Raw genomic sequence first — 26,678 nt, 5'->3', positions numbered from 1 at the left:
TCATCGTACTCATCATCATCGATCATCATCATCACCGTCTTATTCTCGTCTGTTTCTCATCGAACATCCTGCCTGTGGCTTGATCCATATTTATTTCCATCCCCTAATTTAAGTAATACACATTTTGGCCTTCCCGAGAAAACAACCCCAAAAGGGAATGATTAGTCTCCAAACCTCATCCTCCTTTCGTTTACCATCCCGCTTCCAGATACGGTGTGAAAACCCAGTCCGACTCATACACCTCCCGTCCTCCCAGTCGTGTCCTTAATAGTCCCTCCAGCAATCCTTTCACACGCTCTATTAAAAGAAGAAAGTGAAGAAATGGCTCCCGCAGCTTTATCCGGTAACAATTCGCAGACAAAGAAGTCAACAGTCCCTCCAGAAAGGAAATACAAATGCCAGTTTTGTTATCGTGCCTTCAGTCGAAGCGAGCATCGTAGTCGCCATGAGCGATCACGTACGTTGAGATTTTTTTTTATTTATTCTTATTTTCTGTTCTTCTTGTTCCACCATTTTCAATTATGGATTTTTTTCGTTTTTGGCCCTTGAGCAGTGTGGGGGTTAACCACCGTCCTTCTAAACACGTTCCTTGTCTCCATCCTGTTGAGTGGAATTTTTCCCACTTCTTTTGGTGGTCCCTTTGCACTCCGCTTCACCATATCTCTCTCCGTTCCACTATCAATCTATGTGGGGCAAACTATTAATAATGAAAATTCACCTGACGTATACAATCATACAGATACTAAGGAACGACCCTTTAAATGCCTGAAATGTCGAAGCACCTTTGTTAGAAGAGATTTGCTACTCAGACACGACCGCACAGTCCATGCCAAGGATGGAGGTATCCCGCTTGTCACTGAGGGCCGTCGACGTGGTGGACAAAAAGCATCGACAACATCAAATAAACAGTCGAAACCGTCTATCACAATAGATCCTGCCACTCTGGGTCAGATCGACGCGAGCAGCGACGGTATGGTAGATATTGAAACCGCTGCGATGTTGATGACGGACTTTCAACACAAGGCCGCTGCGGCAGCCAACAACCAACACCACGACGGCTCTGGTCGTGAACCTACGTATTCGCCTGACCATGCTGTGATACTGGAACCTTCCGTCGCATACCTATCTGGTAATGCTACTTTACCGCAGATGCCTTGGGATACCTTTATGTCTACCCCGGATGTTAAATCGCACCCTTCAAGTCTTGAGTCCCAGGACTCGTCCCACAATCATCACCACCGCTCCTCCATTGACAGACATGGCATGGGCTCTGATAGCCTAACCCCAGCCCTACATTCCTTAGTCAACTCGCTTCCAATCTCTGGAAACTCCACGCCAAATGATCTTTCACCCTATCACTCGATGACTGGCCCTGTTTCTCCGGTAACCTATAGGCGGTCTCCTGGCCCAAGCCAAGCCCTTACCTCACCGAGAGCCCCACAGATCGCCAACGATGCTGATCGTGATGTAATTGTCAATCGAGTCAAAAGCGCCGATGTACTCGGGTCTCTCCCAAATAGCTTCCAGCTACCGTCAACGCCAACTCTAAATGGATACCTGACAACATATTTCAACTTGTACCATCATCACTTACCGTTCCTCCATCAGGAATCGTTCGAGCCATCCGCAGAGTCACCGCCGCTCCTTCTTGCCGTACTGTCCATAGGCGCTTTGTACACCTTTGAGCGCGAGCACGCTTTCATGCTACACATTGGATCCAAAGTGCTGGTTAATCAGTTCCTGCAGCGGAAGGAGAACTTCGACTCGAGAAAGTGCCCCCTTTGGGCGATGCAAAGCACTCTCTTGAACATGGTTTTCGAAAGTTGGAGTGGCGATTCCAAGGGTTTGGAGTGGACGTGTTCTATCAAGAGTCTCCTTGCGAATGTAAGATACATATATACCGCCCCTCGTTCCATTCATAATTTCAGGTTACTAACACTTAATCCAGATGGTTGCTGGTAATCGTTACCAATTGAAGCTTCGAATAGATGCCCGAGAAGGCAAACGACCAACTCGTGAAGAATGGATCGAGGATGAAGGCTGTCGACGAACATATTACGCTGTATACATATTTTTTGGCATGCTGACACTGACCTTCAACCATACACCTGCAATTAGTTTTGATGAGATCGAGTCGCTGGACCTTCCTTCGTCAGAGTCAATGTGGAACCTCCAGATTTCGAATGATGACGCCTGGCGACGGGCCCTGGGCTCATTGTCTCCCGTAACCGTTAGAGAAGCCCACGACAGCCTCTTCCGTGGTGAACCACTGCGATACAGCGCATTTGCCACACGTGTTATGGTCAGTGCTCTCTTCCTCCAAGTTTGGTCTCACAAACGTAGTTCCCAGGCTCTGCAGGACGTTGTGACGGAATTCAAGTTACGTGTCGCCATCGAAACTTGGGAGAGGTCGCTTGAGTTTTGTGAGCCGGAAACGATAGTTGTCCCCCTCAGCACGCCTCAGAGAAGCCACCCACTTATCTTCAATTCAATGGCCATTTATCGCAACACGCATGCCCGACTTGAAGTCGATCTAAAATCGATCCAGGAAGCCCTTCGATATCACTCCCCGTACGAAGTTGCCGCAGCCATGACAGTGGCCCGCGAAAAGGTCAAACGATCCGAAGAAATGAATAAGATTATCCAGCAATGCTTTGAATGCATTGAAATAGCTGCCATTCAAGGCATCAATTGGGTTGCGCAAACGTCTGCAACCAATTGGAGCGTGGAGCACCCCCTCTGCGGTTTGGATATGATGGTTATTCTCAGCCTTTGGCTCTACCGTCTGGAACATGACTCAGAAAAGGCTAGTGAGGCTGAATTGGCCATCTATAACAAAGTGCGGAATCTTTTCGATGACGATGCTGTTGACGCCTGTGGGTCGCATCTCAGTTCCACAGTCGCACGGGTGTGGGGGAATATTCTGGATGGTGTGGTTGTTTGGGGGTATGATTCCCTTCTGTTTCTTCCTCCACAGCGTTTTTTTTTTTTTTTACCTTATGATTAACCGACCGTATGCTGACGTTGAGACAACAGAATCACCAAACTAATGGGCGAGGCATTCAAACTGCACTCGCAGGCATTGGTAGGATATGAGGATTCGATGGTGACCTCTACTTCAGAGAATACATTGGAGCCCTTACCCTCCCAAAGCCTTGTAAGTGTAGGAGCAGCATATTAATCGAGCCATTTCTCCCTCCCTCCCCTCATCCAAGACTGATTCTCGAACTTCCATTCAACTGTTCTCTATATATTCTCTTCTACTCCTTTCGTTTTCTACATGCATATACATCTGTCTACTGCAGTTTAATTATCATTTTGTCATTCTTATTATTGCTTTATTTTGTCTCTCATTTATATTCCTGCGGTAGCGTTCATCACTGGAGTTCTCGGACATCTTACTGTCGTAGTACACTTTCTCTTTTTCTCGCGTTCGTTTAACATCGCATTTGTTTTATGTGTTTTATTCGTTTTTTGAATCCATATTTTTTGTTGAAGGCCTAATTTCCCCGAAGCATCGCATCTAAACGCTGCATTCTCTGGGTTCGCCTCGTGCTTTGTCTTCCCCAGTCGATTGGATTGGACCTTGGCCTTTACTGTTGCATTTTGTCGTTTCCTTTTTACTTATCCTTTCCTTACGTATCCCTTTTTAAAGAAGAGCACATAGGAGTCCGGTCTGGTCGGTTTTACTGCATTGATGGGCTGTCGTATGGCAGCATGTATGATTTTACACCGGCTGGTCCTGCGTGTTTCTACCTGGTTTCATCCTCCCTCCCCACTTATCAAATATATTCGCACACGCACACCCACCACTGTCCCTATTCAAAGTACCTCTAATATTTAGGACTTTCCCCATCATATATATATGCGCTTTACTTTTGTTTTTGTGCGGGGGAGATAATATGTTTTCCTCCCCCTTTGCCTTTTGATTTTGATTTTTGGCTTGATACCTTCTTTTTTCATTGCTTAATTCCGCGTTCTTGTTGACTTTTTGTCATATTTTTTTTCGATTCGTTTCCGTTTTGCTCTGATTTTTTGCTCTATTTCCTTTTTCTCGCTTTCATGTAGCTTTTGTTTCTGTTTTCAATTTTCCATCTTCTCGTCGATCTTTTACCAAAGGGTATCTTTCTTATATTATCGTCTAAATCCAGCTTTTAGGGTTATTGTCCTTTTCCTCTTCTCAATCCCCGCTTTGCTATTTTAATATGGCAGGCAGCCCAATATTCTTATTTTTATTATTTTTATTATTTTTTTTTTTTCGTATGCTAATTTTCTTAATTCTGCCAGAGCCATTTCTTCTCTATTTGAGTTGAAGCGGTCAGTAGTACTTAACTATCTTCGCCATTATCAATCCATCCATCCTATCTATTCGCCTGTCAATTTACCCATCTACTTGATTTTATGCATCGTTCATGTTCTCTGTGTCTCTTTTGGCTTGGTTCCCTGTCATCCTCTCCCCTCTCACCCAAATTGTCCTTCAAAATTTCTGCCGCTTCGTCAATACTTTGAGGACTTTTTTAGGGTTCTCTGGGTGCTCTTTTTTTTCTTTTTTTTTTCTTCTTCTTCTTTTTTTTTTTCTGTGGTGCGTTTAACCTTACTAGTTTTCATCTTGCTAAAGTCTTTTTGGTTGGTATGTTCCAATTTACTTACCCTTCCTTTCCCTACTTAAACTCTTGAGTCTCTCCAGCGATTTTGTTTTAACCTGCAATGCCGGTTTATAATATTTCACACGGAAGGTATTTTCCCCTTGTTTTCGTCTGTTGATCTGTTCTTCTCTCTGTTTCTATTCAAATAAGATACCATCCCATGTACTATATGTCACTTGAGTAATGCATTTTATTTTATATCGGATTCATGGCTTTTGTAGTTCATATGATTTTTGCATATCATACCTGTGTAGTCTGAAGATTTGACAGTGAACCACGAGTAATTGTTGATGCTGAAGGTTGATATGAAACTAGGATAATTACCGCTTAACTCCCACGAGGGTGATAAAGTTAGTTGCCATGCAAGGAGTTTTAGAAAGGTCGATTCACCCAGTTCTCCAAGTTTCTCAAGCAAAAGGCCAAGTTATGGCCAGGATCACGACTTCCATTACACCAGTTTACCTTAAACATCACGTAGAACGACAGAGAGTCGCGAGGTGCTACATCCATGTCGATGAACGTATGGTTTACATTTATTTTCATGCGCCGGGGAATTGAAGTTGTTCTTGCGGGACACGGAAGTGTGTAGGTTGAACTGCCGGTAGTTAAACTAACTGCAGCGGAATACATAATTAGTTATCCTGGATCAACATAGCTCCGTCCGGCGAAGTCGGAACGCCCCATTTCCAGGGGAAGCGGTCAGTTCGTCATATCCGTTTCCCCGTGAAACTCTTACGTTCTCGTAAGTGACATATGGAACTTTGCAAAAGGGAATCAGAAAATACAAGAGGGAGGGAAAGAAAGAAAAACGAGAATAGCCGAAAAGACAACCCAAAATTCAAGGCATTGATTGTGCCCATTCCCCTTTCTTATGGATGCACATAATGGAGCTGTTGCGGCGATAGCTGAGCAAGTCCGTCGGTTCCATGCCAACCGCACCCCTTTTCGCATCTACCATGGCTCCACAAACAGCACACGACCCCTCAGCTTCCAGCGTGACAAGCTCGTTGATACCAGCTCTCTCAACCGGGTGCTGCGTATAGACAAGCAGGCGCGGACGGCGCTGGTGGAGCCCAACGTCCCAATGGATCAGCTCGTAGCTGCAACGCTGGAATATGGTCTGGTGCCGCCGGTGGTCATGGAATTCCCGGGGATTACGGTTGGGGGTGGATTTGCGGGGCTGGCTGGGGAAAGTAGCTCGTTTCGCCATGGGATGTTTGATGAAGGGGTGAATTGGATTGAGGTTGTGAAGGGGGATGGAGAGGTTGTTATTGCCTATTCTGCTGGTGGTGGTGCTGATGGCAACGGGAAGGGAAGTGCGGATAGGAGAACAGATCTATTTCATGGTGTTATTGGGACGATGGGGACGTTGGGGATCACCACATTACTTGAACTGCGACTCATTGAGGCCAGGGCGTTCGTCGAAGTTACATATTGGCCTGTATCCAGCGTGCATGAGGCTGTAGAGAAAGTCCAGATCGAATCCACCCGGCCAGCCGGCCAGGTTGATTATGTGGATGGCATCCTCTTCGCTGCTGACAGGGGTGTGGTAATCTCTGGCCGTCTGACGGATTCCATTACCTCTCCAGGCGGTCGGATTCAGCGCTTCACACGCGCCCGTGACCCGTGGTTTTACCTGCATGCGGAGGAAATACTATCTAAATCAATGCCAGGGACCCAACCATATTCACCCCGAGGCACCATGCCAGTGGGAGACGCAGAGGCCGATGAAAAGTCTCCTACAATCGAAACCGTCCCCCTCACGGATTATCTCTTTCGCTACGACCGCGGCGCCTTCTGGACAGCCTCCTATGCCTTCAAATACTTCCGCGTGCCCTTCAATTCCTTCATGCGCTGGCTGGGAGACCACTTCATGCATACCAGAGTCATGTACCACGCCCTTCACCGCAGCGGATTTGCTCAGAAGTACATCATTCAGGACCTGGCGTTGCCACAAGGCCAGGAGGCGGAAGAGTTTGTGGAATTTGTCCAGGAGGAGCTGGGTGACTGTTTTCCTCTGTGGCTGTGTCCTCTACGACAGCGGAAACGGAGGGGCGGGGATGCATATGGCTTAATACATCCGAAGTTGGCTACATCGCCATCATCTGAGGCAGGGGCTGGGAACTCCCCGTTAGGTGAAATGCTGCTAAATATCGGCGTCTGGTGTCCCGGTCCGACTACACACGAAGCCTTTGTCAAGGTCAACCGTGCGATAGAACATAAAGTTCGGGCGCTGCGCGGGACCAAATGGCTTTATGCTCATTCTTATTATACGGAAGATGAATTTTGGGACATCTATGATCGAGAGTGGTATGTGGCGCTGCGCGAGAAGTATGGGGCTGGGTATTTGCCGGATGTATACGAGAAGGTTCGGGTTGATGTTGAACGGGGGCAGGGGCAGGGGGAAAGTGTGTTGGGCAAAATAGGAGTTTGGGTGTGGGAGATTTGGCCTCTGGCTGGGGTTTATGGGGTGATGAGTGCTTTGGTTGGAGGCAGGGGATATTTGGTCGAGGCGGAACGGAGGGGAAGGAAAATTGCAGTGGGGATGGGGATTCTGGGGATATTCTTTCTGTTGCGGCTGTGGGTCTTAGGTGCAATTGACTAGGGGTATCGGGCTTTGAGAAACTCTGGTTTCAAAGTCTTCACGGCATCGAAGTCAAGTAATATGTTTTTCAAGCTGCTTACGCTGTCAAAATTTGGTTCATCAGATGGGCGCCTACAGTTTTCGATTACAACTGGGCATTCGTGTTCGACTCTCTTGGGTCTGCGGGTATTCTGGAGGCTGGATATCTTTCTAGCGGCGTTCTAGATTGGAGGAACATAAAGGAGTGAATGCGTCAAAGGCTATGACCCCGCACCGGTCGGTCAGGTATAAAGGTTGCACACGGAGCTCTGTCTGTGAGTGTGAACTTCCCAAGTTCCGCACTTGGGTAGTTTTATGTGGAGTTGCTGCAGCAGTTATGCATGTACGGTAAATCAGTGCATAGATAATATATGTAGCTATGTTGCAGACGTAGAGATACATCTATTCATGACTTGTTGAATAATGTGAACAACTAACTCATGAGTAGTATTGTTGTCAATCAGATCTTCACTGAGAAGAAGAGTTGACTTTCCCAATGAAGATATATTGAACTATGATCACGGGTATTGTAGGGACTGGGTTTGAATATAAGATTTTATTAATAATTTAATATTTTCTCTCGTCGGAGATGTGAGGGATAATAGCCTCTCATGGTTTACTATATACTAAGCTAGCTAAACAACATTTCACAAATAGACTGGGAGATCTATCCTGACATATCTACGCCATCATGCAGAGGCTGACTTCGTCTGCTGCCAATGAATTAATGACATATCCTACTTTGTAAATGCCAATGCCTTAACCAATGCGAATATTGAAAAATTAACTATGTAGAGAAGAATAGTTACCCAATAGAATGCAGGGCACGGGGCCATTCCGTATAATCAACTTCAAAGATATCTCGAGGTTTGGTGAAAACCGAGCCTAATTTAATAAAGGGAAAGTCTCCCTAAGAATCAGAAAGATTTTTGATCTCAATGCGGACCAAGAACGGGTAGTTAGTTGCTGTAAATTCGATTACTGTAGGCATTGGCATCGGATGGTTTGACTCGGAAAGTACGCTAAAAATTAAGCTTGTTTTCGATGGCTAACCTTAATTAAACGAAAGGTCCACCACACCCAACTTTTCGTCTACAGCTTTTTTTTCTCTGCGCCGTCATCCTCCATATTCACTGCTTATGCATTCAGGGTCTTGAAGAGGTAAAACAGCCGTTGGAGACAACCGTCGATGTCCCGAATGTTTAACGAACCTATATGTGTCTCTGCAACATGAGCATTGTCTTATTTTTCTGCATCATTTTCCATCTGAGCATTCTTCTCTAAAAATCCTAACATAATTTGGTCATATTGTTTCCGTGCCGCGGTTGCGGACGGCAGCTATTTGTCAGAATTAATTTGTTACACCGTAATCTGTACGAAGCATATAATGGAACCAAACTGCTTCTGAGCTACTTGAAATGTTCTTCTTAGCCCACGTTTGAATATTTCATCCCTTGCATAATGTACAGTTCATGTACCTTGCTTTTTTACTCCTACTCGTTTATTTTAAACGCACGAAAAGAAAAAGAAAGGCAACACGAGAACCCCTTTGACGCCGCTAATAAGTGGCTACAAAAAAAGAGCTTGCTTTCTGGATAAACTTTTGAAGAAGAGGACCTTGCCTCAGCAGTACTCATATGAAACTAGAACGGGATCACAAAATCCGTCCTCGTATGGAGTCGTTCTTTTCATTTCGATTTCACAGAAGTGCAGATAAACACAAATTCCTTCTTAACTGAAGGCTGGACTATTCTGCGACCTGTCTTCCAGTTCCGTAGCTTGAGTTGAAGCTAGTCTTTGTTGTTGACACGTTGGCGCACCATGCGCCTCCCGCCTTTCTCGGGGATCGCACTGTATAGATATTGTTGTCCAATATCAAAGTTCGGTGTTGACAGGCGGGTGATCTACAAGCTTATCCAGGCAGAGGGCATGCTGATATCTGCAAGTAATTAGCCACATTCCTTTAATGCGATGGATATAATGACTGGTAGTTCTAGATTCTCATTTATTCAAAGAGAATGGTTGTTATGAGTACCAGTTCCCTTCCGGCGGTTGTAGGGTGTCTGTACGAGGGGTCAACCTTCAAAGAAGTCGCCAGAACGGGTTCAGGTGTCAGCTTTGCATTACAGACTGACTCAACGTGCTCCGTCCGTGCATATCTGGGTCATGTACTCGAACATACATACAAAGCGCCATGGTCGGGCGTCTGTCTGCGAATTTGACACCTTGAGATTAGCTGCGGTTGTTCTTGGAGTTATCGAAACATATTTCCTGTAATATACCTCGACTGGTATATGTATAAAAGTGCGCCGCCTGATTCTGTTTCATATTATCTCTTCAAGATTGGTATTATCAACATCTCCCTGACAATCTGCTTATGATTCTGTCATTTTCAACCGGCCTTCTACTTCTGCCACCATGACTTCTCGTGTGCGATAGTATTTATTTACTGTTGCTTGCTGTGTCCGCTGTCCCTCCAGCGTCTTCCAGATCGTTGGGAATACTTTCTCGTCTCATCTTTCTTTGCCTGTCCACCGCCTTTTAAAAGCCTGCTCCATTTGCCGTTGATATATCCCTTTTCGCATTGGCATAACAACTGTGTGCAAGCTCGAGAGGAACTACAATTTTTTCCAATACAACCGCTCGACGTGGCCCTCCGCTTCCCTTTCCGTCCCCATTGCCTATCCACCTCGCCAGCACTGAATCAGCTGCCCCTAATATCCTCCTTGTTCTCACTCTTGATATACCTATCCACAATTGCATACATGCTCAAATTCTAATTACACTGCAATGGCTCCCTCAAGTGCACTTCAAGCGCTTGCAACGCGGACCGAAGTTTTCAACCCAGCAGCCCGTGACATTGTTATTGTAGAGCTTTTAATGCCCAGTGTCGCCCTGCTCTTGGTCATAAATCGCGTTTACTTTCTCTTGCGGCTCGCTAGATCCCTGGGCTGGGACGACTATACTATTGTAGCTTCTATGGTGAGTGCTCTGCCTCCTTTCCTACGTAGATAGATGACTTTTGCCCCTATTCCTGCTTGGTGCTGGGTACGTCTTTGAATATTCAGACACTAATTTTTAAATCGAATATATTGGTTAGATTGCTGGCATTGCGATGAATTGTTTCCCTCTCATTGGTATGCATCAATCATGCTGGATTCCATATACAGCTGGCGCATGCTGATTTAATTCTAGGCGTTCATCATGGCTACGGGAAACCCCTTGCTGAGCTCTCAAAAGCTGACGGGATCATGGTTATGAAGGTGCACTTTAGACGACTCCATCTGAAGTAAAATTGCCGTCACCCAAAATAACATCTATGCATTTTCTAGATGTTCTGGGCTGTTCAAATCGCCTACAAGTGTTCCTTGAACCTTTGCAAAATATCTATCCTTCTGCTCTACCGCCGCATCTTCGTCACCCGCAAGTTTCGTATTGCCGTTGACATCTCCTTAACGGTTGTAACCGTCTATTTCATTACCACCCTCCTAACAAACATTGCCGAATGCAGACCTATTGCAAAAAATTTTGATCATTCAGTCCCTGGAAAGTGCCTGAGCCTGACAGCCCACTGGCTTGCAAATGCTATTGCAACGTCACTCACAGATATTGTGACTCTTATTCTCCCCATGCCTGTGATTCATAGGCTACGACTTCCCACCAGACAGAAATTCGGTTTGATCGGCATTTTTGCACTGGGAATATTGTGAGCGCAACCCATTTTCTCCTTTCTTTCTCCCTAGCGAGGCATATGTAAGTATATATGTAACAATTGAAGGCTCTAACGATACTCTCACAAACAGCGCTTGCACACTCTCCATAATACGCATGACAACTATACCTGGTGGCGGGAAGGCCAGCGACAAAAGCTCCGGAACAAGAGTCACCTTGAAGTGGGCCATGGTCGAATGCAATACCTCGATAATATGCGCATGCCTGCCCATGCTTCGCACGCCACTCTCCATGCTATTCCCCAATCTCTTCCCGTCATTCAACTACGGGGGCGGTGTGTCATTCTCGCACCAAAGTTCCTTAACGGCCGCTGATACAGCTGAAATATCTCAGAACAACCAACGTATACACGAAGATGAGTTGTTGAATTCACCAGGTGGCACGAAAACCACCACAATACAGGTGTCCATTACTCCGAAGGATGAGGAGGATCTGTGTGCACCTTGGGAAGGGGAAATGGATAGCGAAAAAGGTGGCGTGCGGGTGTCACTGTCGTCGAATCAAAACCAGAATCATACCCAGAAAGGTGGTGGTATACAATATACTACAATTACTACCATCAGTTGTCCCAAAACTCCCACGGTTGCTGTACCCCTTTCCTCTCCGCCGGCAACTCCGCCACCGCGATGGGTATAACCTGCCACAAAGATTGTTTAAATCGGATCATGTGTCGCGCAAAGTGATTTCAAGAAACCATACAAACACACGAGGCTAACGTGGATATGCGCAATCATGACCCCTTGGTGTTCCATCAGCGCTTTTCGCTTTTAAATCTACCTATATACCTCTGCAACGGATGCTATATTACATGTTTCAGCTGTCTGTCTACTGGATGATACGATGCTATACGATGCGATATGCTTTTGCTGATATCTTATGTTTTCTTCCATAATACTGCCTAGCGTACATCTGTTTATGTTAGATGCTTGCGTATGTTGTCCCCCATTACGCCATTCAATTCTCTCTATATTGCGCCGCTCTTCGTCCCGTTTCAATAACCGAGTGGACCTTTTATGTATGTATTTAATTTTATAATCATTCCTTTCTGTTTTCCTTTCTGTTTTCATATCTGTGCTATTTATTGATTACCTCGTGTTGCTGAGGAAGAGAGCTAGCTACGGCTGGCAATTGCATTCAAGTACTGGGTGAGAGAGTTTAAATGGATGAATATACGAATGAATGAATATATATTTGCACCATTTTTATGGGAGTTTCCGCCTCTTTTCTGTCACTAGCTTCATTTTTATTATGCCGCATTTCTCTTTATTTTCCGTTTGAAGCTATGGTAAAGGTGGACTGAAAAAGGAAGTGTGGAAAGGTGGAACTCTATCAAGTTTATTACTCTATGCCACAGTAGCAGGCCTGCAGGGATTAAGTCCGAGGCAATCTGTCCAATGTTATCTATCAGAGATAGGATCTAGTAGGGCTGTTAGTCGAGACTGTAAGGGAATGAAGTCATTTAAAAGGGATTGAGTCAGATAGGAAAGGGGGTATCTGGTCATGGTTTTCGTCTATGAGCAATTAATACATATTTTTGGTTGTAACAGGTCGACGGATGAACATCTCATCTCCAATAGGTGCAAACGTGAGTCGGAAGGGCACAAATAACGTGAAGAGATATCGGAATAGAAAGAGAGCCATTTTTCTATTTCACTGGCGTTCCATGCGGCAGGATGGACAGTTCAACCAAGAATGACCACCACAGAGATTTGCTAAAAACGACAGCGTAGAAACACCAGCTACAGGAAGGACTCCACAACCCACTTCCCGTGCCTCCTTACCTATTACTCTGTCCGACACCATGGAATAGTGCCTTCTTAATCTCTGCAGCCATAAGTCCATTCACCTCATCGCCCACAATCCTCTGCCCCTCCTTAACAACTTTCTCCAGCTGCTGATCTTTCTTCATCAGCAACGTAGCAATTCCTCCACCAAGACCACCCCCAGCCACCCGTGATGAACTATGGTCAATCTGCCAAGTAGCCTTTTTCATCTTTTGCCCCAGGTCCAGGATCTGCTTGCTTTCGTATTCACGATTCGTAAACAGGGGGTTCTGACTGATCGTTGCGACCCAGTATTTATTCCATAGCAGCGATAATATCTTAGTGTCGAGCGTGCTCTTGAAATGCGAGACCTCAAGCGCATAGTACTGGGCCGCATGCGCGCCAAAATCCTCCACCTTATGCAGCGGGATGCTTTGGTATCCATCGTCGTCGTCATGCTCGCTTTTGGGAGGCGTGTAGTCCTTTGGGAATGTCCTGAAAGCGCCAATTTCGACTTTACCAGCAGATATTGTGCGATCGGGATCAATCACGACAGCCACGAAGGGGTCGGAATATGTCTGCTGCGTATCTTGCGTGGAAACATCGATGCCTGATAACCAACATCCATATCCAGGATGACTGTGATACCACCCAATGGCATTCTCAAGACGTCCCGAATCTCTGCATGCTTGTAGATACGTGACCATATACTCATTTGCCTCATCCTGGGCATTTACACGGGTCTCTGTGCCCTCTACTGGTAAGCGGAAGGCGTCTGTGACGATGAATGTGTTGGCAGCGACGTAGCCCTGCATGAGTCCCATGACTTCTAGGTTTCCTCCGGAGCGCGCATGCATTACCATTTTTAACAGAGCGACGGCCGAAATGCGTATGTGTTTGAAGTAATGTGGGTCTTTAGACCAGGGTTTTGCGGCTGTGAGGGCGGCGTGGGCAGAGGGATCGTAGTTGTAGAGGGCATCACGCTGCGGATCGATAAGTTGAAGGGAATTTTCAAACTCTGCGATGGTTGATTTTTAGTTAATAATGATTTTTGTTTCTTTTTCTTACTCTCCACCTTGCTTAAATTAAATTATATACAAAGCAGAGCGGAATATACCCCAAGATTTCATGCCTGCCTCCATGGTCGGTCGAGGCTCACCAGGAGCTCAGGATTGAGGCTCTAGTCGGAGTCTTATGTAGGATATGTCATCGGTTAATGAAGATAATCGAGCTGAAAAGTATGAGTAAAATTAAAGCGATTTGATGAGGCAATGATGGATAAATCGCTTGCTGTTAAGTCTGTATAGATACCCTGTTCTGAAGTTGTAGTTGTCAAAGAGCAACATTTTCACGTGATGTGGGGTAGTTGGACGTGAGCAGTCTTAGTCAGCGGTTGTCGGGGCAACTTCACCGACGTCAACAAATGGACCGCATCCAACTTTATGGAACAAATAAAGACGAAGCCCAAAGTCAACAATCCACATCCGTCCCCACCACCCGCAGCGATTGGCGATCCCTTCGGTTCCATACTCCCTATTTTCTCCCTCATGCTCTCTTTCTTTCTCCCTGCCGTCCTGGTACTCTCAAGCTAATCATGAGTACAGTCTTCATCGCGGTGCCATTCAAGTCTTTCTTTCAGTTGCTTCCTGCGTGCCATCGTTATTGTTTCTGAAATCCCAGCAATAGCAACAAGAGCATTTGCGGCACTGCTTTTGACCCTTTCAAACTATATCTAGCTATAGCTTCTTTATTGCGATTGGTATCTGGTTTACGCGCGTTCTCCACAGGACTGTTTTGTTAGGGATGACAATGGATACCAGCTACCTGACCTCTCAGGTCAACTCCATCGTCGGTCAATTGCATGGACTGTTTGATGAGATAGGTGTTAGTAACCATGATCGCAAGTCGAGAGAGCAAGAGGTAAGCAAGATATTTTAAACACATTGGGTGAAAATCGGTACTAATATACCTTGGTATAGCTCTTTGCATCGCTATCAGACACCCTCCAAAGCCACTTACGCCGCGCTGATTGGTATGAGAAACCAACGGGCGTTTTCTCTTTGTCTACGTTGCTAATTGGTAACAAACAGTGAAAAAAGTGACATGATTAGCGAAGCGCAACAAATCATCGAACTGATTAAACAGATGGAAGCATCTCTTGATGACGTCGCCAAACACGACCGCAAGGTTGAGGATCCAGAGCTCCGGGTTACTTTCCCTCTAAATCTTTGTCTTAAAGTATTGAAGGAGAAATACGCTATCATCAGTAAAATCCACCGTGAAAGATTTGAGCAAATAAAGAGTAAGTTATGTTCTGTCCTCGAAATGCTTGCGCAACAGCTGATTATTTATTTATTTTTTTTTGTAGAGCTGGCCCGGGCACTTGAATCCTATTCCTCCCATCTTGAACCCTCATTTGTGATGATTCCACTTCCCCCAACCACTGATGGTGCTTCCATCCCAACTTCATTTGATCTCTCGCCATCCTATGCGGCCGAACTCGATAAGGAGTTTACCAGAGTTTATGAAGAATACACACGTCGCGTGCAGGTAGTTCAAAGCATTTCAGAGGAAATAGTCAAGCTTTGGGTGGAACTAGGCACCCCGCAAGCACAGACCGATGCATCAATCATTAAGCATCACCGCGAGTCCCCGGAGCAGTTGGGATTGCATGATTCAGATCTCGCTTCTCTCAGAGAAATACGAGATAAATTAATAGAAGAAAAACGTGGACGGGAACGAAAACAGAAAGAACTACGAACTGCGGTCGAATCACTGTGGGAACGCCTGGGCATCGAAGAATCCGATAGGAAGAGTTTCCTTGCTGCAAATCGCGGATGTAGTCTCAGGGCGATAAATGAATTCCAGGATGAGCTGAATCGACTGAATGAGTTGAAGAGGCAGAACCTTCACCTGTTCATTGAGGACGCTCGCTGTCGGCTCCAGGGACTTTGGGATAGCTTATATTATTCCGAGGAAGAGATGCTTGATTTTACTCCTGCGTTTTCAGACGTCTACAGCGATGCTCTACTTTTAGCACACGAGGCAGAAATCGAACGTTTAGAGACACTCCGAGAACAACGGGCGCCGACACTTGAACTCATTGAGAAACATCGCACCCTTGTGAATGACCGCAATACCCTGGCTGCCTCTAGCCAGGACGCGTCTCGTCTGATGGCTCGTGGTAACAAGGGGGAACGTCGTGATCCTACCAGACTTCTAAGGGAAGAGAAGATGAGGAAGAGAATAGCGAAGGAGCTACCAAAAGTTGAAGCTGAACTGCGTAGAATCCTTGAGCAATGGGAAAATGAATACGGAAGACCATTCCTAGTTCACGGTGAGCGATATCTGGATGAAATCCAACCTCCTGCCCCAGCAAAAATCCCCCCAAGATCGAAAACGCCATGTGTGCCCTCTCAGAACAGCCGGGCAAATTCTGTTAGAACTCCATCATCGATGCGTGGCGGAGGATCAATTAGGGGTTTACAACCTCCTTTCCATTCAAAAACGCCTACCGGAAATGGCACCCTTAGGCGCAATGCTGGGAATCCAACTATTGAAAATGGCATCAAATCGCCTTCTAAAATCCCAGGTCGCGTTCCTCTTAGCAACATGCCTTTTGGGAACAACTCACCGGATCGCCGTCCTCCTCAATCACATTCTTCAGATGTCCGTAGCAAAATGCCACCACCCCGGGCTCCTCCTCCTAAGATGCGTGATCTCGCTTCAGTTGCACGCCAGGAAACTCCCCAGAACTCATTTTATGCGGATACGGAGCGCTGCAACAGTGCGATGTCGTTATCTACCTCTTATGTTAGGCAAATCAGCCAGGAGGATATTTGTGATGATAGAAACCAGCACAGCTACATGGGTTCTTCCACGTCCCACTATAGACCGGAATCACCCCAATCCACTTTCAAACCGTTCAACCCAGCTGCCAGTCTACAAGATTTGAACTATTATAACCATCAGAGACATCAATCACAACCTCAGCCAACATGTTACATGCAACAATCACATCACCCGGAGCCAATGGGCCCTCCTCCCCGGCCAGCCAGTCGCCAAATTTCAAATACCTCTACCGTTACTACTAGCACATCTAGATCCGAGAACTGGGAAACATATGACGACGCATCTGAGCCCGAAATTGACGCAACAGATGTTTATTACGCGAAGATGAGAGCCGCACAGGGCAAGTTGCAGAATGTGGATTCAAGCACTATGAACGGTAAAAAGTTCAAGGGGATCCGTGGTGTTGGCATGGAAGAGAATTTTGTCGAGGAAAATGGACAGATTACGAGAATTGTGGGTAGCGATGCTGGATGGACTGATGATATGGAAACCTATTAATGCAGAAGTCACTTCATTTTGTTTTAATACCGAAAAGGAGCCTTGACACTTAAACAGGTTCCCTCGGTGTGTTTGATCACGCGTGAAACGTCGTGGTAAAGGCTCACAGTTCTCCTTTTAAAAAATACGACTCTACAAGGACGGTTTTATGAACACGATGAAATGAGTTGTTTTTCCTTGCCATTTCCATTTTTGCCCTGGCTTTCCTCCTTCGCCGTCATCACCTTGTATAATGTGCCCTCCCCGCCCTACCTTATTAACGGATTTCCTTTTCCTTTTCTTTCTTTCGTCCCATCGGATGAACGTTTGATGCAGGGGTTCATTAGGCACACTTTCTAACCTTCTTTCCGATTCCTGATCTGCTAGGAAAACTACCCATCTCTTCCCCTATTCGCAATCAGCATGTCTCCATCCAAGGGCGAAAATGCTGACAGTTTTACGGCAGTTGTTCTTTTGTTTTTATCTCCCATTTGCGTTTTTCGACCTTATGACTGGCCTATTAGCTCTTTTGCATGTTTCTTTGATGACCGACCCTTGAGCTCGCTTCACCTAAGCTTGACGCTCTGTTTCGTTATTGTCCTTTTTCTTGCTTGTCTTTATATTTCCCCTTCTTGTGTTTTTCAATTGCAACGTTTTGGCGTTCGGTTTATGAACAAAGTTTTGCGTGTTTGCCGTATTTTTGGCTGTTTTGCTTCGGGATGCTTTTTCTTGTCTGGCTTGGTTTAGTTATTGTGGTTTTCTGTTTCTCTTTCTCCTTGACGTGTTCTTTAATCGGTATCGGTTCTGCCCTTTGCTTTCTTGGTTTGTCATTGCTTTTATTTGCCGGCCCGCATTTGATTTTGTTAAAGAACATCTTTCTATGTTGTTTATGGGCATCTCTTATTTTTCTCTTATAATTTGCTGTTGATATTGGTACTTTTGATCGATTATCTGTTGTTTTAATATCTGTTTTTGTTACTGTTGGGAGATGTCTGTGCCGGCTTCGAGAAGCAGATATGGCTATTGATTCAAAAACAAAATTCAAATGTGTTCGCCTGCTCATTGCCTCATTAATTACTCTGTCTAGTATCTCGATTTACTATTGAATCCTTTTTTTTAACAACTCGCCAACCGCTTTCCGCAAGAAGAATACTTTAAATTCTCGTATGGTGGGAGAATATATTGCAAGAGTTGGGACGCAAGATATGGATTTTTAAAAAAGAATTCTAAATGTCATAATAAAAGTAATTAATATACGAATCTAAATTCTCTATGCTAAAAGCAATAGCGACATGGTACAGTATTATATATAGACGTACATGGCTAATAAGTTATAGTTAGCCATCATCAAGCATCACTATTAGCAGCCTGTTTCTTCAACGCATCCCAACTCCTGGCCCCGCCCTTCAACCCCGCCCCATCAATTCCACCCATCAAACTCAAACCTTCCTGCTGCATTAGCATCGTCAGCTGCCGCGCCTCCTGCAATCTCCGCACGCATTCTTCACGGCCTAGAATGGCCATCGTTGCCGGGATGTTTATCCCTGGTGCTCCACCTAATAAGGCCCAGCGGAGATAGTGGTAGATGTCTTTGCGGAATTGTTTTTCGGAGGCAGAGGTGGAGGGTGGCGATGTTGATGCTGCAGAACTTGTAGCGCATGGGGATGCGGATGGGGATATGTTATCGGCAAGGAGGTTTAATATGTTTTGCTTATGGGTTTCTGTGGTCCAGTGTTCGTCTGGCACTAGACAGAGGGCTGCAGCGGCGGCGTGGAGGACTGTGATCGGGGTAGCGGTCGAAGCATTGGTAAGAGGGACTGTTCTGGGTGTTTCAATTTCGGGTTCGAGTTGGCTTTTCTTCTTGGATGGAGAGGGGGTAACTGGATCGTAGGCTGGTCGGTCGAGGGTGTTCGTGAAGAATGACTTGTTGTCATCGATGAATTTTGACGCGTTGATGTAGGTGCGGGCTCCGCCTTCGCGGATTATGGAGGCGATGCGTTCGCGCTGATTATGTTGACCTAGGAGCTGTTCACTGGTGTATCGCTGTTTCAAGGCCTTCTCTATTCGATCGATCATGAACTCGAATTCGGGGCCTCCTTTAGTTGCATATCGCTGCGCGTGTGCGCTCTGTAAGAACCAGAGTTTCTCGAAAGAAACGATGGCATTTCCTTTGGTGAGTTTTAGGTCAAACTATTGCATAATCTATTAGCATTTCCAAGAAAAGGCCTTTTGCAACCAATGGGGTATTCGAATTTCCATACCGTTTGTTCCAGCTCCTTCAGGCTGAAAATGTCGGTTTTGCGGGAATGGGACCAGCCCAACAGTGCGGCGAAATTGTCCAAAGCTTCGGGGAAGACTTCCTGCCTATCTCTGAAGAACGAGATATCAATATCCACGTTTCGCTTGCTGAGTTTCTGTCCGCTTTTCTCGGTCAGGAGAGGGACATGGCCGAATGCTGGTGGTTCCCATCCAAAGGCATTATACAATGCAACATGCAACGGTGTTGAGGACATCCATTCCTATACAGTCGATACGTTAGAAAATACACCGAATGGCGGGGGAGATTTCTCATCGTACCGTGCCCCGAATGACATGAGATATCTTCATATGATGGTCATCAACCACATTGGCAAGATGGTAAGTGGGATAGCCATCCGATTTGATCAAGATCGGATCGCTCTGCTGGCTACTGAGCCGGCCAGCACTCGCGGTTAGATTCTGGCCAGTTTTCCCGAAAACGAGATCTGTGAACATAGGAAATGGCCCAGACACACGCAAGCGGACTACGTTTGATTCTCCATTCCTAGAACGATCTTCAGCCTCCTCTGGTGATATCCCTCTGCAGGTTCCGTCATAGCCAGGTAGCAATCCCAGCTCATTGCGGTGTCTGGCAAGAGTATCGAGCCGTTCCGGTGAGCAAAAGCATCTATATGCATGTCCCGTAAAAATAAGTTTTCGGATCTCCTCCTTGTATATACCCATGGACGTTCGTTCGGACTAAAATCAGTGACTAGTTAAAATCCGCCTTCACCATTCCATCATCTACCACAATTGACTACACAAAAGTAGCGTACCTGTCTATAAGGACCATAAGGGCCACCCACAATAGGGCCTATATGCCGTCGTCAGAAATACAGATGGTCTTCTTCCCTACTAGCAATATCAATCAACAATACCCTCATCCCACTGGAGTCCAGCCCATTGTAAATCCTCACACAGCCGCTGCTCGGCCCCAGCAATTGTCCTTTTCTTCGACAATCAGCACGGAAGGATTTAGAAAGACGCTGCAGGTGTTAATGAGAAAACCAACCTGATCCGTATCCTCTATGCGCAAAAGAAACTGTCCGCCGGTTCTTTTCGCAAGGAGGTAGTTAAACAAGGCTGTCCGCAGGGAGCCAAGGTGCAGGTAGCCCGTAGGAGATGGGGCGAACCGAGTGCGCACCAGGGAGTCTGGGAGCAGCCTGCTCTGTCTGTGCCCATGACTGGCTGTTGTTGTAGAGAAGAAACTTGCGCCGCAAAACCTACCGGGAGCCTTGGTGAATAGAGCACGAAACGGCGGCCTCATTGTCCGGCGTTCCACACTCAAAGGAAAAACGCAAAACAGAGCGCTGAATACTCGCAATGTCGATTCATCTGTAGGGAAAGAAAGGGAAGAAAGTAAAAGAAAAAGGAAAAGAAAAAGAAATCTCCTCTGAAGACCTGTGACGGGGCGAAAGTCCAGTTCCTGTAGCGTCGTGGACTTTAGCAGCATGTGCAATGGCTGATTGAGGAGTAGAAAACTCGCCGCCCGCTGCCAACCAATTTTTTTTTATTTGCACTTTAGTTTTTCTTTTTTTACTCCTCGAGGAATAATTACTACTAACAACCTCCACAAAACAACACAACAACCCCTCATGCACAAAATACCTCCAGCTGCTCTCCTGGTTTCTTCAAGTCGTTCATTTAACTGTTAAATCCTTCTTCAAATCAGAGCACTAGAGAGTGTAAATTTATCAAATTTATCAAATTCCTTCCAAAAAGTGAGTTTCTGTATTGCGCCCGAGTTAACTCCCTGCTGACGAGAAAGCCCTTGTCTGTCGTGGCGTGGCCAGTCTCACTAATTCGCAACAATAGTGGACTTCATCAATGGCGAAACTGATTTATACAGTTAGTCTTCCCTTTCTCTATGTCATATATATATATGTATACATTCATGAGTGGTCCATGCAACTAACCAGTACCAGCTGTATTGAACATCGAGAGATCCGCGACCAAGGAGGAAATTCGAAAGGCGTATCGCAAGGTAACGAAATCCCTAAACCGTCCATCCGGAAGTTCTTTGGGAACCACGAACTAATGAGCATTACTATTTCTTTCTATAGGCAGCTCTTGCACACCATCCCGATAAGGTCTCGCCAGAAGAAAGAGAACAGGCCGAAGTACGATTCAAAGCTGTTAGCCAAGCTTACGATATCCTTTTTGATGATCAGAAAAGACACCTTTATGATACTCATGGAATGTGGGCGTTTGATGGGTCGGGGCGGCCGGGAATGCAAGGTGGTTCTGATCTTGATGACCTCCTTGCGTCGATGTTTGGTGGTGGTATGAACATGGGAGGCGGCATGCCAGGGTTTGGCGGACAACGGTCGAGCAAACTCAGGAAGGGCCAAAACGAGGTTAAAAAATATGCGGTGAGCTTGGAGGATTTATACAGGGGCCGGACCGTCAAGTTTTCAAGTACGAAAAATGTCATTTGCACTCTTTGCAAGGGGAAGGGCGGGAAGGAGAGGGCAACACCAAAACAGTGCTCTCCCTGTGGGGGGACAGGTAAGGGACCCTGATATGCTTGAACAGAGTAATTCAGTGACTAATAATGAATTTTTTTTAACTACAGGTTGCAAGGAAACCCTGGTGCAAGTTGGCCCGGGCATGGTTACCCAAACCATGGCAGAATGTAAGGTGTGTGAAGGTTCAGGGAGCTTTTTCCAGCCAAAAGATAAGTGCAAGAAATGTAAAGGGAAAAAGGTTACGGAAGAGAGAAAGCTGCTTGAAATCTACATCCCTCGAGGCGCGAAGTATGTTTAGATTGCCCTTTCTGACAGAAACCAGTCCCGCCGCTAACCGTTTCCTAGACAAGGTGACAAAATTACACTAGAGGGCGAAGGAGACCAGTTCCCAGATATAGAGCCGGGAGATATCGTGTTTGTCTTGGAAGAAATCAAACACAACACGTTCCGAAGAGCCGGTGCCGACCTGATGGCCGAGATTGAAATCACGCTGGCGGAGGCAATCTGCGGATTCTCTCGTGTGGTGCTGAAACACCTCGACGGAAGAGGAATCGAGATATCTCATCCTAAGTCAAACGGCGCCATTCTAAGACCGAATCAAGTTCTCAAAGTCGCGGGCGAAGGCATGCCGTTTAAAAAGAGTGATGCAAGAGGTGATCTTTATCTGAAAGTCAAAATAACGTTCCCTGAGGATGGTTGGGCCTCGGACCCGACTGTCCTTGCAAAGCTCCGGGAGGTTTTCCCTGATCCCGGCACAGCCATCGAAGCTGAGACGGTGGATGATGTCGAGTATGACCCGAATGGAAATCTCGAGGACTTCGGATCCAACAACAGCCGGGGAGACTCAGGTTGGGAAGACGAGGAAGAGGAAGAGGGCGCGCAGGCACAGTGTACGACACAGTGAAGGATTTTCTACCTTTCACGCTGTCTGACTAGCCCCGGGGCCGTATGTTATGCCTCGTACTTTCCCGTATTGCCGTGCCATTGCTAGAATAGAGCGTGCATGATTGTGTTGGAAGTCTGGGAGCCTGAATTGCCCGGTTACTTTCCTGTTCATTCTGTTCTTCTGTCCCGTTTTCTCTGTAATATCTTCTTCGCCGCAAATCAGCTTCGGGTCGAAGATTTTTCCCCAGAAACGAAGAATACTGTCTTTAAACGTCTCCCAAGGTTGGAGCATGATATTCTAACGACTCTTTGTTATGATGATGAATGCGGTTGGGTTTACTGCCATTACATGAATATGTATCATCCTTGTCCTTCCCCCACCCCCTTTTTTATTTTTATTTTTATTTTATTTATAAAAGTATCCATTGTTATTGTTTGGGCATTAGGATTAGATCGGCCGGAAGGATTTATTGACCTGGGGTCTATTAAACAGAGGGGTTAATGTTAGGGGTCAGCACTCGATAAAAAAAAAATCTGAATGTACATGTCATGTACATTACAAGGGGTTTAGCCCAGTGCTAGGAACTATCAACCTTGGAAATGTGACAGCAACTAGAGCTCACTCATCTCTGGTTTGGGAAAGCTTGGTCTTTGGAAGCTGTGTGATACATTTTTCTCTATTGAAATGTGCCAAAACTTCTGCTTGACGTAGGCCCAGACACTCTCAGAGCCATAACTTACCCAATAATCGAAAATGCATGCGAGTGCATCTCTTTTTCAAAAGGAGCACGCAAAGGATCCTCTCCGCCATCAAACCAACGAAACTCACTACAACTTCGGTATCCCTTCATTCTCTACCCCTTTCACCACCAGCCTCTCCAATCCCTTCCGAATTCTCACATCCATCCCCTTCTTCCCACCTGCGTCTCTGCCCACTGATCTTATCCCTCCCTTCTCCACAAACACATGCGTAAATCCTCCGACGGCTTTAACCGCATCATCTCCACGGCGGAAAATGCCCACTTCGTACTTCACGCTTGAGCTGCCGAGTTTGATGACGCGCAGGCCTAATGGAGTCAATGAGAAAGGCGTAGATGCTGTTGTTTAGATGTGCGTACATGTCGTTGTCGGACCTGTTGCAGAGGATCTCAAAATTAGCTTTGCTTTCATATGGGCACAAATTTTTCGCACCAATGGGCATTTCTACACTCCAAAACAGAGGCAGATATCCATGGATCATGTCTATCAGATAGGCAATACGCTAACATTCAAGGTTCGATAATCTATAGACCAGCGCACTCACCATCTTGTCCGATATTCTAAGTGGAACACATAATCTTTTCTCGTCTTTCCGCTTCTTGCGTTCAAGTTCTGTCGGCGCCATTGTCACGGCTTCCTCATGCAAAAGGATGTTTTACAGAGATTAAACTGGACTAAATATGTAAATTATACTAGACTCCCGAGTCCTGAGGTGTTGACCGATCGGTTGCTGTCGAGTGGGACAAGAAATTCTGCTTCAAACGTGGGAGCAGGAACCTCGGTTGATTTGAGAGATCGATAAGATAAGCTTAACTAATTAATAAGGTCACATGATAACCTTATTTTAGCCTCAACGACCATGTCTATCCTTAACATTTTTCTGGCATTTTTTTGACGGGTCACTAAGAGGAGTAATGTTTGTTAAGATAATATATTCTTGCTAACTTTATTCACACTGTCCATTCCTCATCTCATCCCTTCCTTTTATTTTCCTTCAATTATATCTATTTTCTGTGTTATTCAAATCTCCAACGCCCGTGGCTCCCTCTCCCCGCGTTCTCGCCTACCTGGCGCAGCGGGGTCGATATCCGACTCCCAGCATGAGTCTTACCACCGTCGACCACTCGTTTCCTTTAAGAGAGGACGCTTTTAAGCCTCCGCCGGACGTCGTGGTGACACCTTGTGACCCTTTGCCTAGACCATATTATATCGAGGGTGGCTTGCGCAGAGTCGCACCATATCACTTCACTTATAATACTTATTGTAAAGAACGGTGGCGGGGAAGAGGGTTGTTGGATGTTTTTGGAACAGAATTTAGAGATAGGCCTCGCGAGTATTATGTAGGTTGATAATTTTCTGCCGTTATCGCTGTTCAGCCTTGCTGAGCTTGTCTGAGAGGCGAATCGTTCCAATGTAGAGTTACTAACGGTTTGGACTGTAGAAAAAAGCTATTGAAGACGGCGCCGTATGCATAAACGGAAAGGCAGTTACAATAGATACGAAAATTCAAAATGGCGACGTGATTTCGCATACCCTCCACAGACACGAACCGCCGGTCACCAGTCAACCGATTGGTGTAATCCACGAGGACAATGACATGATCGTGATTGATAAGCCTGCAGGGGTACCTGTCCACCCTGCCGGAAGATATAATTACAATTCAGTTCTTGAGATAATGAAGGCAGAGCGGGGACACGGATGGGTTCCTTATCCATGTAATCGCCTCGATAGGTTGACGTCGGGTGTTATGTTCGTCGGTAAGCACCCCAAGGGTGCCGAACAAATCGGAGAAAAGCTTCGTTCACGCACTGTGCGGAAGGAATATGTCGCACGGGTGAAAGGGAAATTCCCAGATGGCGTGGTATTGTGTGATCAACCTATGTTGAAAATCAGCCCAATTCTTGGCCTCAACCGAGCAAGAGCTTCAGGAAAGGAAGCTAGAACAAAATTCCGTAGAATCGCATATTATCCACCGTATGAACCAGCGGAGAAAAGCTCAGTTTCGTCAACTGAACCGGCCACCCCACCTGCCACTCTGCCAGATGAAATGAATATCAGCAACTCATCAACCGCTACGCCGACGGGAGTGGCTACTCCTGTTCCCAAGAGTTCAGATGAGGAAGGCTACAGCATCGTCCATTGCCTCCCGTTAACCGGGCGTACCCACCAAATCCGTGTCCACCTTCAATATTTAGGATATCCAATAACCAACGACCCGATCTACTCCAACCGGCGAGTTTTTGGCCACAGTCTTGGCAAAGCAGATGCAACCGGAGACAACGACGAGCAGATAATATACCGGTTGTCTAAAATGGGCAAGACTGAGCCCGCTGACTCCCTCAGTTACCAAACTTTCCAAGCACCTCCGCCCGAATCAGTCACCAACAATGACCCTGCCGTTGTGGATGACCTGCTAGCCAAAGAACATGAAGTGATGGTTAACGACTATCTGAAACGCAAAGGGGAGAAGATGAACGGAAAACAGTGCGAGACGTGCGGAACGGAGCTGTACACTGATCCAGGCGTGCATGAGTTGGGAATTTTCTTGCATGCCGTGGCGTATGCAGATGTCACTGGGGCATGGAAGTACAAGAGTAAAATGCCTGGATGGGCATTACCTCCTGAGGGCATGGAGGGTCCCACTAGTCCCCCGGATTGGGTAGATGATGGAAACGAGGAAGTCATAGGAAAAGGACAGCATGGGGACGCAGCATTGGTGGAGGGGCTAGGTGCGGTGAACTTGCAGGAATTGGTTGATAAGGATAAGAAAGAGGTTTAGGCGAAGGAGAAGAGGCATTATAGTGGTGGTATAGGGGTTGCATGAGAAGTCCGCTGCTGTCTCAATAAAGAGGCGCTGTTATCAGAATGGATTGATGAGCTGGTGTCTTGTTGGCTTCTACTATTTCATATATAACATACCTCTTAGATAAAGCTACGCCTATTTGGAGGCTTTGGGTAAACCATCAAAATATTTTCTTCTACCCTTGAATCCCCCTGAAGAAAGTGCCGCGTTGTCGAAGCTGGTAAGAACCGGCGACTACCTTAGCAATGACCACCGGGGCATAACTAACTAACTAACTAACTAATAGGCGCCCGCCCTGAAAGGCTGCAGCTGCATGGGTTCACTTTAACAATCCTTCTTTTCTTCCGTCCCCAAACCAGTCGCCTTTTATGG

The 26,678-nt window shown here is 46.1% G+C and overlaps 9 protein-coding genes across 9 annotated transcripts; 6 read left to right on the top strand and 3 right to left on the bottom strand.

Moving 5' to 3' along the window:
* Positions 1-321: 321 nt before the first annotated feature.
* PADG_01093 (uncharacterized protein) lies at positions 322-3,181 on the top strand (the record flags this gene model as incomplete). Its single annotated transcript, XM_010758305.1, has 4 exons — positions 322-457; positions 740-1,884; positions 1,949-2,946; positions 3,037-3,181. 4 exons carry the CDS (start codon positions 322-324, stop codon positions 3,179-3,181), a joined length of 2,424 nt encoding a protein of 807 aa, XP_010756607.1.
* A 2,336-nt stretch (positions 3,182-5,517) lies between these two features.
* PADG_01091 (uncharacterized protein) lies at positions 5,518-7,251 on the top strand (the record flags this gene model as incomplete). Its single annotated transcript, XM_010758304.1, has 1 exon — positions 5,518-7,251. The coding sequence occupies one exon, from the start codon at positions 5,518-5,520 to the stop codon at positions 7,249-7,251; it is 1,734 nt and encodes a 577-aa protein (XP_010756606.1).
* A 2,808-nt stretch (positions 7,252-10,059) lies between these two features.
* On the top strand, positions 10,060-11,637 carry PADG_01090 (uncharacterized protein; the record flags this gene model as incomplete). The annotated part of the gene is made up of 5 exons (XM_010758303.1): positions 10,060-10,251; positions 10,370-10,406; positions 10,465-10,532; positions 10,602-10,975; positions 11,073-11,637. The coding sequence occupies 5 exons, from the start codon at positions 10,060-10,062 to the stop codon at positions 11,635-11,637; spliced, it is 1,236 nt and encodes a 411-aa protein (XP_010756605.1).
* Positions 11,638-12,778: 1,141 nt separating this feature from the next.
* PADG_01089 (COP9 signalosome complex subunit 5) lies at positions 12,779-13,906 on the bottom strand (the record flags this gene model as incomplete). Its single annotated transcript, XM_010758302.1, has 2 exons — positions 12,779-13,782; positions 13,882-13,906. The coding sequence occupies 2 exons, from the start codon at positions 13,904-13,906 to the stop codon at positions 12,779-12,781; spliced, it is 1,029 nt and encodes a 342-aa protein (XP_010756604.1).
* Positions 13,907-14,573: 667 nt separating this feature from the next.
* Positions 14,574-17,114, top strand: PADG_01088 (uncharacterized protein; the record flags this gene model as incomplete). Its single annotated transcript, XM_010757813.1, has 4 exons — positions 14,574-14,684; positions 14,744-14,796; positions 14,855-15,066; positions 15,133-17,114. 4 exons carry the CDS (start codon positions 14,574-14,576, stop codon positions 17,112-17,114), a joined length of 2,358 nt encoding a protein of 785 aa, XP_010756115.1.
* A 1,326-nt stretch (positions 17,115-18,440) lies between these two features.
* PADG_01087 (glutamate-tRNA ligase) lies at positions 18,441-20,658 on the bottom strand (the record flags this gene model as incomplete). The annotated part of the gene is made up of 6 exons (XM_010757812.1): positions 18,441-19,283; positions 19,355-19,612; positions 19,671-20,090; positions 20,168-20,205; positions 20,270-20,342; positions 20,404-20,658. The coding sequence occupies 6 exons, from the start codon at positions 20,656-20,658 to the stop codon at positions 18,441-18,443; spliced, it is 1,887 nt and encodes a 628-aa protein (XP_010756114.1).
* A 560-nt stretch (positions 20,659-21,218) lies between these two features.
* Positions 21,219-22,763, top strand: PADG_01086 (uncharacterized protein; the record flags this gene model as incomplete). Its single annotated transcript, XM_010757811.1, has 5 exons — positions 21,219-21,239; positions 21,334-21,375; positions 21,455-21,899; positions 21,967-22,147; positions 22,205-22,763. 5 exons carry the CDS (start codon positions 21,219-21,221, stop codon positions 22,761-22,763), a joined length of 1,248 nt encoding a protein of 415 aa, XP_010756113.1.
* Positions 22,764-23,572: 809 nt separating this feature from the next.
* On the bottom strand, positions 23,573-24,128 carry PADG_01085 (uncharacterized protein; the record flags this gene model as incomplete). Its single annotated transcript, XM_010757810.1, has 3 exons — positions 23,573-23,811; positions 23,863-23,947; positions 24,048-24,128. 3 exons carry the CDS (start codon positions 24,126-24,128, stop codon positions 23,573-23,575), a joined length of 405 nt encoding a protein of 134 aa, XP_010756112.1.
* A 475-nt stretch (positions 24,129-24,603) lies between these two features.
* Positions 24,604-26,282, top strand: PADG_01084 (uncharacterized protein; the record flags this gene model as incomplete). The annotated part of the gene is made up of 2 exons (XM_010758301.1): positions 24,604-24,843; positions 24,945-26,282. The coding sequence occupies 2 exons, from the start codon at positions 24,604-24,606 to the stop codon at positions 26,280-26,282; spliced, it is 1,578 nt and encodes a 525-aa protein (XP_010756603.1).
* Positions 26,283-26,678: the final 396 nt, after the last annotated feature.

The sequence above is a fragment of the Paracoccidioides brasiliensis genome (assembly GCF_000150735.1).
Source record: "Paracoccidioides brasiliensis Pb18 unplaced genomic scaffold supercont2.1, whole genome shotgun sequence".
NCBI lineage: Eukaryota > Fungi > Ascomycota > Eurotiomycetes > Onygenales > Ajellomycetaceae > Paracoccidioides > Paracoccidioides brasiliensis.
The sequence above is the reverse complement of the archived record's forward strand: the minus strand, read 5'-3'. Positions and strand labels throughout refer to the sequence as shown.